This window comes from Catharus ustulatus, chromosome 3 (assembly GCF_009819885.2).
Source record: "Catharus ustulatus isolate bCatUst1 chromosome 3, bCatUst1.pri.v2, whole genome shotgun sequence".
In the NCBI taxonomy this organism is placed as follows: Eukaryota; Metazoa; Chordata; class Aves; order Passeriformes; family Turdidae; genus Catharus; species Catharus ustulatus.
The window spans coordinates 98,480,952-98,493,710 of NC_046223.1; the positions used below are offsets into that span (position 1 = coordinate 98,480,952).

A 12,759-nucleotide genomic window follows, 5' to 3' on the forward strand; every position below is an offset into this window, starting at 1 on the left:
ACTGCAAAATGTTTTGTTCTGAATGAGATTCACTTGAAGTTTTATTGAGATGACAATAACTTGCATTAAAATGATTTTAAATTTTCAACTTTCATGAATAACAAGGGTTTTTTTAAACAGAATTCTGTGGAAGATAAATAGTCACAATTTCATGAGCCATAACTCTAACTTCATCTGTTAGGCACTTGGACAGTTTTGTTGCTTAACTAGTATACACATTTTTTCCAATGCCATTCAGTCATTTAATCTTCTCAGTGCCTTTGATTGCATTATCCATAAGATGCTTCCATACTACGTATAATTGCATATTTCCTTACAATAGAAACCAAGTACATTTCTCAGATTCTGGACTCCACTGGCATTCTCAGTCACAGATTATAGATTGCCAAATGTTTAAAAGGGCAGGAGATTATGTGTCTGTACCATATAATAACAATAACACTTGAGATGCTTAATGGACTATTTGGACTTGACCTTTATCCTTTGCCGCAAGAGAAAGTCAAATTACTGTAAATTCCATCATCCCCTGAAAGTCTAGGCTTGAGCAAAAGCACACCTGAGTGCTGTGGGCAGAGATGAGTGGAAAGTAAGGGGTGCTCAGATGTGCACAGAGCTGTCCTGTGGTGACATACAGGGGGATGTTTTGCAGTGGATGGCACTGTTCCACCAATAGGAATATGACCAGGTGACCCACATCAGGTTTCCCATCGTGCTATTAACATTCCTAACTACTGCTGCATAAAAGCAAAGTTTACTGTGTGATTTTCTTTCTCATTACATTTAAAAAGAAAAAAAAATACATTTTATGGAGAAAAGTTGAATCTGTAGTGAAAACTCATGGAATAGAAGTCCACCAGGCTTTTCAAAACCAAAGATGCTGATACAGTCTCTAAAATAGGAAGCTGATGCTGGCAGCCATGGAAAGTACCACACAGGATTTACTCCATGCCTTGTTTCTTTTCTTAAACATCATTGTCAGAGACAGGATGCTGAGGCAAATGGACTTTTGGCCTGATTCAGCCATACTGAAAGAAATATCCCTTTTCTGTTCCTGAAGGATGTTTGTCTTTTAGCAACAGTGCTTCTCATTCCCTGGTTTGCATCACTTCTGTATTCCTCACAAATATGGCTATTGCTGCAGCTGCATGATAAACAGCCTTACACCTTCTCTCCAGCATGAGGATATTCACACTCTTTCTCTGCAGACAGAACATGGTATTTAGGTGTCTTCACAATTTATGAGGCAATGACTGCCAGCCTGCGATTTGGGCTAGCAGCAGAGAAAATAAAAAGTCTTTCTCAGATGTGAAGTTTTCATATCACATTGATCAATGCAAAGCAATAGAAAACAAAACCACAATGGGACAATTGCTTTGAGGGAACAGGGCATTGTGGAACTGGGAAATTGTTAAGAAATATATAAATGAGGAAGCATCTATGTTCCTATTCTTCTATAGACTTGATAAAAGCTTCTGTGGCTTTGGGAATGTTGTATCACTCAGATGAGAATATTTTGAGGTTTTGATCTCTTAAAAAATGTATTTGTAGGTACACAATCCGTGACTACTTCGTGACAGCTCTGCAATAGTGCTTGTTAGTGTAGATGTGGAATTGGAAAAGAAAGTGGGCTATTGGATAAACAGCAAGAACGTGAAGTCAGGATGTTGCTGCTTGTTTAGTAAAAGATCTGACAGTGCTTGCTAGAAAGTCTGTGTATTTTGGCTTCAAGCATACATAGTGCTTTATTAGTAATCCTGATTTGTTGTTTTATTCCAGTAATAGCAAACTTTGAAAAAGAGGCAAAAAAAAGGGTAAGCTGGAGTTTTGACGGATGGAGTTATGACGATTTTTTTTTTGACTAATATGTTGTCAGGATTAATTCACTAATATGTAAGTGAGTACTTTCAGATCATTGCACTGAAGTTGCACTACAAAGGAAGTATGTAATTTGTTTTTTCACATCTGAAGCCCATTATTAGTACTACAAATAAAGAACATTTTAAATGTCAGGGAAGAATAGAAGTCACAAATAAACAAAATTCTGTCTTAAATCATACATGACATATAAAAAAGCAGGCTTGCTCACTGCAGAAGAGTATTTCATTTTTGCCTAAATTAAAGAGTATTTATTCTTCCAACACATTTTCATTAATGATCACTTGAGATGTTTATAACACAATGGGCAGTAAACACAAGACCTATTAATCAGTCTCCTCCTGGTTACAGCCAAAGTGGCCTTTCACACCACCATGAGACACAAATGAGGGTATGCTGCCAACTGCATCATCTGCTTCCAGTCCCTCATCTTCTCATGCTGACAAAGAGAGCACTGGTGGGCAGCAACCATGGCTTCTCTGGACACATTCCAGGAGTGACTGATGTTGGGGGCTGCCCTCCTCCAGTGCCCATCAATCTACTTTTGAGTCTGACACATTCACACATTTTCCTTTTAATCTTTTTTTTGTCCTCTGCAATCAATTCTTGTTCTTCTATATCTTTTTTTTCCTTTAGCCCCTTCTGCTCAAAGGGCTTGAAGGGTTGGTTACAGTTGGGCTAGCACCCGGCTCTAAAAGGGAGAAAGACAGCTAACATGGTTTAAACAGTACTCAATTTAATTTTTTTTGCTCCTTTCTGCAGGGTCTAGTGAGAGCTTATGTGCTCACTGCATCACTGAGAAATACTCGAGGAATAATTGGTCCCAGGAGAGTCATATGCTGGTGCCTTGAGATTCCCCCTTCACACTGAGTAGTTTCCTTTGTTATCTTCCCACTGCTGATGTTAACCAGCAGAATAAGCATTGAACTGGAATGTTTCTGTCATATTTTTCTTTTTCAGAAAAAATTCTCCTTTTTCTGTCCATCTTTTTGGAGATTTTTTTTTGTGACTAATGGCCTCACAATAATCTGAGCAAGAAGAGAACTTGGAGGTGAGCCTTGTGCTCCTCAGTGTCCTTGTGCTGCAAATTTGGATCAAAACTACAGGTAGGAGTTGGATCTCCAAAGAAAACTGAGGCCATGTCTGCCACAGCCTGGCAGACTCCTGCAGTCCACAGATGTGACTTGTGGTCAGAGCTGCTGCTCTGGTAGATAGCTGTGTGGGGGCAAATCAGCCCTCATTTTTTCCCCCAGCACATTGTGTTTGCCTCAGATAATCGTGGAACTACAAAACAAAAGACCCCACCAGGAGATCTTTGCCTGTTTGGAGGGCTGGTATATCCATGAAAATATCTCAGGCTGAAATTGCCAGTTCAACATGCAGAGAAGATCTGAATCTGCAATCAAAGTTTTACTGTTGACTTACAATGCTGGGGAGTTTCATTAGGTTTAAATCTTAACTACCGCAAAACAGATCAACAAGTATTCTAGAGGATGTTTGACTACATTTACTCTTCTTGAGTGAGTCTGGGCAAACTCATGAGAGTATTCTTATGAGTTGAACCACATACTCTGTGGCTTAAATATTCAAAAGTTCATTCTCCCAATTTTTCATTTTCATTAGATTTTGGTAATTAAAAGTTGGAAATGCACTAGATTTCTTGGAAAACAGTTTGGGATTGACATAATACAAAATAAAGCATACCTCAAAGAATGGAGAATTTCATCCACTTTGTATTATGACATTTGTTTCCTGCAGAAAATGAAATCTTAGTACTTGCAATCTTCTGAGTGCACTTCTATTCAGTGTAGATATTGCAGAGAACAGCACTGTTTCAGTTCATTTTATTTTAACTTTTTTGTGTCTATGAAAAAATTTTGAAAAGACCTATGTAAAAGAAAAGGGATGTAAGATCAGAGAGGTTAGATTGTGGTGTGCTTTATGTAATATTCTGTTTCTCGTAGAGGTCATGGCCAATCTGATGTACATTACAGCAAGAAATCCTGCAGTGGAAAATAATGGAATATATTTTAATTTTATTAAAATATAGCTTGTGAAAATTAGCATAACACTTGAAATCTGAGCCTAATACTATTAGCTTTTTTGGGCTTACTTGTGCTACCTGATGTTCTTGTTATCCTCATGAAGTTCCTGTTTCTTGAATACAACTTCAATGACATTCTTTGGAAATGAAATTGCACAGTGCGCAATTACACTGTTGAAAATCATCTATTTCCTTTTTCAGTTATAAATGCATTATCTTTTGTCTAAATGGATGCTTCCTTGTTTATATCTGATGGGAAGAAGCAATTCTATTAGTTCTATCCACCTTTTCAGTCTTTTTCTGTGTACATTTATTCCATTTCCTTGTATTTATTTCTTGTTTAAAGCACAGTGTTCATCTATCTTCATAACAGTATTTTTCCATGTCTAAGAGTCTTTGTCATCAGTTCTGGCCTTCTTCTATTTTTGCTATGTCATCCCTGGGGACATAAAATCTCTATTATAAATCGTAATGACAAAGTATAAATTAATTTAGCATTTGCACGCAATAATCTGCTTCCTCTAGGATTCTTGGTATTTCTTGAACTGACTTACAGTTGATTCAACCAGCTGTCAATTTTTAAAATAAGTCTGTTTTCCAAAAGTATTTTGCTGTTCTCGCCTACACATTTTCTTTGGACAAAGATCTACATTGACTAACTTGCATGCCAAGCCACAAACAACTTTCCTACACATGTCAGTATTTCAAATCAAAGTGGGTTATCAATAAGAATAGACTTTGGCTAGAGACAGAGTATTTCCTTTCCTTTGTAGGGTTGGCCCTCAACTTTCTATTGGTAAGCCTTGAGAGCTTAGAAAGGAAGGTTAGACTATCTTGGGGTGTTTTCTGGCTCCTAAACCAGCTATATTTATGTTTTGTTTTAAATGAGAATTATACTACAATCCCAAAAGAGTAGAACACAACCTTTTTCAAATTGTCTAGAACAGCTTTTCTGTAATGTGACCTACACACCTATGTACATATAAGTGAAATGTAAGTATTACATTGGAATGAACTTGGACTTTGTGATGACTTGCAGAACTCATGTACTGCAGTCATCCAGAAATTGTATATTGTATCACACAGTATGTATTTTCTCATACTTATCACATATGTTTTAGTTTGAAGTTGGCTAGGGAACTGCTAGGAAGCATGGGGGAAAATACGAAGAAAGTTTTGCCTTGAACTGTGGGTAACTAGTTGCTGAACCTTCCTCCCTTTCTGCAGTTCAAAAGATATAGCCCTGGCATTGCTTATTTTTGTGAACTTTGATACATTTGTAGGTAGATGTCCACTGTAAACACTCCAGAAAGCTAAGCTTAAAAAGGCAAAACAATACACTGTTGCTCTCTACAAGTTAGAAAGGGAGAATAACCAAGATACGACATCTAGTCATTTAAACTTTCATGAGATAAATTCAAGGCTGGGACTCTGGCCCTAACAGTGTCAAGAAAGTGAAAAACACATGGGGGTAGGAATCCAGAAAAGGATATACAGATATTCCAGTGCCTATGCTGTATTCTGGCACAGTGCTATAAAGATAGTTTTCACCATGAAACGGGTAACAATGGACCCCTGCAGGGGGAGAGGGTGTCTCCCTAATACTATGGTGTGTGCCTAATGCTGTTGGGAAGTGGCAAATCTCACCTTGCTAGAGTGGTCTCCAACAGCCAGGCTGAGGTCTGAGTACCAGTGCAGCTGAGAAGGTTGGCAGTGGTGGCAGCAGAGGTGGATATGTCATCTCTAGCACAACACGGGTTTGGTTTTGCATCTTGCTTGGAACAGCAGCACTGCTGCTGGGTTCAGGCATCCACAGCAAGGTCAGTCTGTCAGGAAGAGTGACAGACCCCTCACATGAGATATTGATTGTGGCACAGATGAGTGAGAGATGCCATGAATAGTTACTGGGATTTGCAAGGCAAATCCTGAGAGCTGTTGGGATGGATCCAGTACGTGAAACCATTGTGCATGTACCTGAAAGTCTGGTAATATCCAAAGGTCCTGCAGCCTGGAGTTACTGAAGTACACTAAAATGTCATGGAGTTACTTGGTATGATACAGGGGATCACCTCCTTTCTGTCTTTACTTTTCACATTTTTGCTCTGTGTCCTGACAGCCTGGTTTAGGCCAGCAAAAGAACTCCATCCTTTTCTCTCCTGGGTCATAGCCTGGAGTAAAAGAGGAAAGGAGAAACATATTTTTCAGCAGCATAATGTTTTGCCAGGTCATGAAGTGGCTGCTAAAACCATGTTGTCTGGCTTTGCTTTCGAAACAGCTCAGTGCTCCTTGGGAGTCAGAGACAAAGGCTGCATTTTCTGTTACTTCTCTCACTTTTTTTGCCCCCAGATCTGTGCTCCCTAAAGGGAAACAGGATCAGAGTTCAGAAGAGGAATCATCAATTTTTTCTCATAATGATATTTATAAAGATGTTCATGGCATTTTAAACACCATGCAGGAAGTTTCTCAAACAGAATTCCACAGCTTTCCCCTGAACACAACTTAGGGACACATGACAATATAGTTTCTTAGAGGAAGAAACTTTTGTGTTTAACTGTTTCGTATTCAACTGTTTTGTATTCTTTTTCACTCTAGGCAGATCCAGCTGGCAGATGTCAGCTTCTTATTCTGGAAATCCACATTTGATTAGTTGTATATATTTAATTTTAAAAGGAAATAATAATTTTATAAGCCCAAATCTGTAGAACAAATCAGTAGAAAATAATGTTCTTCTCAGAAGAAAATGAGATAGCACTTAGGCATGCCTTGGGGTCTTGAAGGTAAATAGAAAATGTGAACTGAAATTCTTACCTCTCTAACATCAACTGGATTGATTTTCAGTGACCAAAGTAAAGCCAAGCTTTCACACTGAAGTTCAAGCTCTTAGAAGAAAACCTAAGGGGAGAAAAAAATCAAAATTAATAAAAATTTTAAAAACCAAAGGCATGTAGTTAATTTTCTGTGTATTGGGAAGGCTGTGTGAATTTCTCAGTGAGACCATAACTGAGCAGAATCCTAAGTATTTGCAGGATTTTAGCCTAATGGTAGAGCTGGTGTTTCAGGCAGCCATAAGAAAAATAGCATAAGGAAGGCATTGGATTAAAATAGTAGGATCACGTGGTGACAAATAACTTATTTGATCTTTTCAAGGTCTAAATACAGAATTCAAACCAAATAAAATGGTTGTTTTCTATTTAGAGTTACACAAGCATGGGCCAATAAAATTCAGAAATATTTTTGTTTATAAATTTGAAGGAGTGTGAGGTTAAAGAACTGGTTATAAATTGACTTGGCCTTCCAGAGGAAATCTATGCTAAACCTGATCTGTCTTTAATAACCAAGAATGTGTTTTGTCTCCTACCCTCTCGAGATTCGGTTCATATTAATGCAAGCAAGATGTGAAAGGAAATTCTGTGCTTCACTTTTTAGTAGTCTTTCGTCTCGCAAGAGAAGGGATTGAAAATGAGATAAAGAAGACTTTGTTTGAAAACTTATTGCAAAACTAAAGGCTTTTAGAGTTCTTCAAACACTTGTGCACTTGTTTTATGCTCATTGCTATAATTTCGTGAAGTTCATTTTCAAGTCAGAGGGTTAAAACTGCACTGGTGTAAATCCTGTGGTTACAGGTCCAAATGAAGTGAATGTATCTTTCGTGAAGTCAGCTACAAATTATAGTTAGTTACACAGCATCCCTAAGTCATAATACAGAAATCCTGAATCAGTATCAAAGAGAATTTATAATTAAAATTGTGATGCCTCTGAGGTTACCTTACTGCATAGGACATTTTATGACAGAAAAAGTCCTTCTCATTGATTTGCAAAACTCGAATCCGTGTGTCCTTCTGCCACTGGTGGGACCTAAAGGCAGCAGGCAGCACACGGAGCTGTGTTCCTGCCCCGGGGTGAGCCCTTCTCCGGTTAGGCAGGTAGGTGCACATTGCAGCCAAAAACACCCTCAGCGAAGCACTGCTGCTCCCTGAGAGCTGCTGCTCAGCCCCAAGGCGTCAGGCAGCCACAGCAAGACTTGCAAGTCTGTCATGAGGGATCCTCGAGAATTACAGCCTTTCACCAGTGAAATCAGAGCAGCATTAAGCAAGAGAACAACCCCAAAATGGTAGTTTTAGCGTGGCTTCCCAGTTCTTGGGACAAGTGACCCTAATTCACAGATCAAACTAATGTGTAAAGGAGTGCTTAGGTGGGGATTTTAATGGGAGAGTATCCTAGCAAACCTGTCTGAGAACTACGAGTCAATGAAAAATACCAGCTGGTACACAGGGCATTAAACCTTGATCATTCAGCCATCAAACTGGGAGCTCCTAGCACTCACTGGACTCCGGCTGGATACACCAGGCTTTTCCACCCTGGCAAGGCTCCATGGGTCCAGGGGAGCAGGCCCAGCCGGGGGGCTGTGCAGCCTGTCCTTCCTGAGGCACCCCGGGACCCAGGGGTGCACGGGTGGGTACATACACGAGTGGGTGCGTACACAGGTGGGTAAAGCAGCAGGTACACGGGCGGATGGATGCACAGGTGGGTACGCTGGCGAGTACCCTGGCAGACACACGGGTAGGTGCACTGCCAGGACCATTTGCAGAGCTGTCGGGCCATCTGTGGCGCTCTGCGGGTGCCGCTACTCCCGCTGCCCAGACAGGTCCAGCTCCACGCCCGAGTGCCCCGCGTTACCCTCACAGACATCCGCACCCTGCACTGCACCGGCCGGCGCTCGGCGGCTCCTTATCCTCGGCAGTCCCTCCCGTGCCTGCGGGAGGCTGCGGGCCGAGCGGGGGTGCTGCCGGCGGGCCCGGCGCTGTTGCCGCGGTGATGCCGGGCAGCCCCCCCGGCCCGTGCCCCCGCCCCGCAAACATGGCAGCGGCGGCGGCTCCCGCGGGGCGCGGCGGCAGGTGAGGAGCGGTGGGAGGCGGCGGCTCCCGACCCGGCCCGGCCCTGCCCTGCCCGGCCCGCCCCGAGCCTCGGGCCGCCCGTCCCCAGCTCCATCCGCAGGCCGGTGGGCGAGGCGGTGGCGGGGGGCGGGCTCCCGGCGCCGCCAGGCAGCTCCTCCCTCCCTGCCTCCCTCCCTGCCGGCCGGGAGCCCCCGGCGGGGTGACAGCCCTGCCGAGCGCAGCCGGCCCGGCCGGGGCTGCGGAGCAGCGCCCGCTCCCGCCTCGGCCCGCTCGCTGCCGGGACGCAGCGGGGCCGCCCCCGCGCCCGCCATGTGGAAGCTCAACAAGAGCAGTAAAGTTCTGCTGGACGACTCGCCCGAGGAGGAGGAGACGCGTCCCCGCGGGCCGCCGCCCGCCGCCGCCTTCGCGGCCCCTCAGGTAGGAGCGCGGAGCCCGGTTCCGAGGGATCGTGAGGCTCGGCCCCGCTCCCGCTGCCCTGCTCTCCGGCGGCATGAGTAATCACTTTTCCCACCCTGATGTGCCGGCAGGCTGGCCCTGGTCGGAGCTGGGACTGTTTGGGCGGATCGTGCGACTGTCAGCCGGTTTTTTGGGGTGCTGACTGGCCTACCCACCCCTGTTTCCTTCCAGCAGCCGGCCTCCGGCGTTCCCGGGACTTGCTGTCCTTCATTCCAGTGGCTTCGTACCGCAGGGTACTTTCTCTCCCAGCCCTAGGCAGAGGCACTGAAACCCATCTGTTAAACGCAGTGCATTAAATAAGGATGTTTAAGAGCGTAACTTTATTTGCGCGGTTGTGTAGAGCACCGATGTTTTGGCAGGTTGCTTTTTTCTATGGTTTCAGTAATGGTAGTTCACGATCTTTAAATAGCTGCAGTCTTGTTTGAAAGCTTTTGTTTTTATGTGTTAACTTAAATACCAACAGTGACTTTCTCAACAAGTATAACCTGAAAGCAAGGGTATCAGTTGAGTATCAGGGGAAACAACTAAAAAAATATTTTTTTACTTGCTTTCAAAAACTTGATATCAATTAGGTATCCATCCAGCTCAGAAGCCTGTTACTCTGCCCAGTACAGCTTTGTTGATGATCTCCTGTTGCCACAGAATTCCTTTAGATATTGAATGACAGGTTCTGAAGTAAGCAGTTGCCCAGGGTTTCAAACCAGTGAGGTTTCTTTTCAGAAGACGGTACTAAAGCCTTCCCAGCTTTCTACTCCGTGTTTATCTTGCCTGTCTTACTGAAGGAGCTGGAGTGTGTCTGGATAAATTATTCTCGCCTTGAGTTTCTGGTTGACAGGTGCTGTGGGTTGTCAACACCTGTAGCAACTGCTGAAGAGCAGCCTCTCCCAGTCACAGCAGTTATTCTCTCCATCTTCACTATCACCAGTTTAGCCTTGCCTTGCCCTTACCCCTGCGCAGTGAACAGCAGAGCCATAGCCCTTGCTACTTCTCTGGCAGCAGCTGTGGGGTCATATGGATGACTAGGATCTCCTCCTGCAGAAGAAGAATGGACGCTCGTTTTGGAGACCCCCTTCAGTGGAGGAAGGAGAACTGTGGGGCTTGAGATGACCTGAAGTATCTCCTCCAACATCTCATATAACATCTAACCTCTGCCTCCTACAGTTCATATCCTCAGGTGCTTGTAAGCTTCCACAGTTTTTTCTAGGCTACTGGCTTTTACTATCATAGCCCTCGTAGACTTGCTCAGCTCCAGAAGCCCTCCTCAAACACCAAAGGTCACCAAAAGCTTCCAGTAAATCCCACTGACTGTTCACTGCTCCTCTACCTCTAATGCTCCAAGCCCCCTCTGAGGCTCCTGGCTGTAGCCTCCCAGTCAGGAGAGGATTCTTCAGACTTCTCTCCAGACAATTCTTCTAGCCCTCTACTTAAGCAACAGAGGCTGGAGTTTATTTTGTTTTCTCCAGTCCAGTGGTCTTTTACTGTCCTGGGCCTCTGTTCCATTAGTTGAAGTCTCAAGTTATAATGATGTTGACAGTGATTTCTTGTGCAAAAGGCTTGCATTTTCATGAATTTTAAGAAAATTCCTTTTCAACCCCCAGTGGAACTGGGATGCTGATTTTAGTGTTGGGGGGTGGCAGGAGATAAATAAATTATTCTAAATCACTAAATGAAATATTCTTGAAGATAAAGGATTCAGTAAAGTTAGGACAACTGTAGTGTAGCTTGGCACAGAGGCTGGAGTGAAGACTGTGAGCTATTAGTTATTTTGCTTGTTAAAATCAAAATCTTTTGAAAGGAATGTGACACCCTACCCAAAATATTTAGCAGTAGTCATTTTAGAGTTTATGTACACTTTAAGGAAGAACAGACTAAATAGAAAGCTCTGACCACCTGATTGGCATTGTAGGGTAGCTTTTAGACCAGCCATAGGTACAATGTATTTAAACCATGGCTGGAACAGGTGTCAAGAGAACCAAATGCATGTGTTCAGCTTCTTCTAGCTGATTTGGTCCATGTTCCTTGCTTTAAGTATTTGAAATTTTTGATATTTCATCAGATCCTGTTTTCTTCTCCCAATAATATGATTGTAAGGGAGTGAGTCCAGTAATGTGCAGAGGGATTTGGTAATGATCTGCACGCTCTGCTGCTGCATCCTGACCTGTATCGGCCAACTCCCTGGCTTTGGAGGACAGCTTGGGGGAGTTATGGGGGCAGTTCTTGTGGTAGCTTAGCTGAGCATGAAGTTGCCTCAGTATGTGTGTAAGCTGTTGCAGTACAGCCTGCTGTGGATGAAGGATTACCTCATAAAGATGAGAAGAACCCAGGACTTCCCTAATTTTTTATTGTTAGAGCCAAAATTCAGACAATTAGTGTGAGTGCTTTTTAGTAAATTAAGAAGCCCGGCTTTAGATCTCATGCAGGAGTTGACTGTTAGATTTAATTTCCTTTTCTGATACATCATTTGGTAAAAGAGAGGATGAACTAGAGTCATTGTGTTTTGACTTTGATTTATGATATGTTGTTTTTCCCAACAACCATCTTTTGTCTTTATTTTCATTTTTAATAAGCAAGTGGGAAGAAAATCCTTAAGCTTCTACTGTTCATGCTATAAATAAGGCTGAAACTTTTTACTTCAAAGGAAAGAAAATGGTAGTCGCATCTATGTCATTAAAGCAAACCACGTTGAAACTATTCCAGTATAATGAAATGTTGGTGCTGTATATTGTTTCTTCAAAGCTGAGAAAGAGTGAAGGAGTTCTCAGTGTGCAACCTAATAATTAGGACATTGCAGTAGCAGACAGCAACAAAGAATTAGTCTACTATAAGTTAAAAAAAAAAACCCAACACAAAAAACTCCTTTGTTAGTCTAGAGCAATTTTAATCGTCCTATTTGGATATGGAAGCCTGATCTGGGCTTAAGCAGACATTTGAATTTGTAGACGTTCGTAGTTCTTAAATAGAAAAGCCTGGTTTGATCTTTAAAAAAAAGTTTTGACGGTTCTGGTTTTATGTTATACAGAATGGTTTGATTTTGTTCCAGGGGAGAACAAAAACAAATTTTAGAACATGAAAATTGCAAGGGAGGGAGCTGTCAGCCTCTGGACACTTTTTAGCAAAAGTTTCTACATACATTCAAGTGCTTTGAATAGTTAACACTTTTTAAAAATAGTAAGGTGTTTCCTGAGATAAGAAAGACAAGTCAATTTTGAAACAGTACTTGTGTAAATAAATGTGTGGATTATTGTGAGGTTTTTTCAGACCAGACAGTTTTAGACTGTATCTTAGAAGTTAATTTATGCTTTGAAGCATAGGTGTTTTTAATTTATGCAATGAAGGTGCTTTATTCACTTAAGTTATAATTAATGCATGAAGTTAACTTGACATGCATAAATAGTACACACATATGAGATAAAATTAATATGCTTTTTGTGTGTCTCTCTGAAAATATGCTAGAAATGTACAGTGGTGCATGCCAAACTTGCGTTCAGT

General features: G+C 42.3%; 1 protein-coding gene and 1 long non-coding RNA gene across 3 annotated transcripts in view; one reads left to right on the top strand and one right to left on the bottom strand.

Annotated features, from left to right (window-relative positions):
* On the bottom strand, positions 1–9,781 carry LOC116994265. The gene is made up of 6 exons (XR_004417446.1): positions 9,426–9,781; positions 6,728–6,811; positions 5,894–6,087; positions 5,567–5,745; positions 3,580–3,762; positions 1–1,199 (listed from the first exon to the last, which is right to left on the bottom strand). It is a non-coding gene; the product is annotated as an uncharacterized LOC116994265 (long non-coding RNA).
* Positions 9,081–12,759, top strand: part of LOC116994264 (testis development related protein) — a 24,055-nt gene continuing 20,376 nt past the window's right edge. For both annotated transcript variants that reach the window (XM_033055821.1, XM_033055822.1), the window contains exon 1: positions 9,081–9,231. In XM_033055821.1, the coding sequence (XP_032911712.1) occupies positions 9,124–9,231 (108 nt within the window). In that variant the 5' untranslated portion in view covers positions 9,081–9,123. The remainder of the gene's footprint in view (positions 9,232–12,759) is intronic.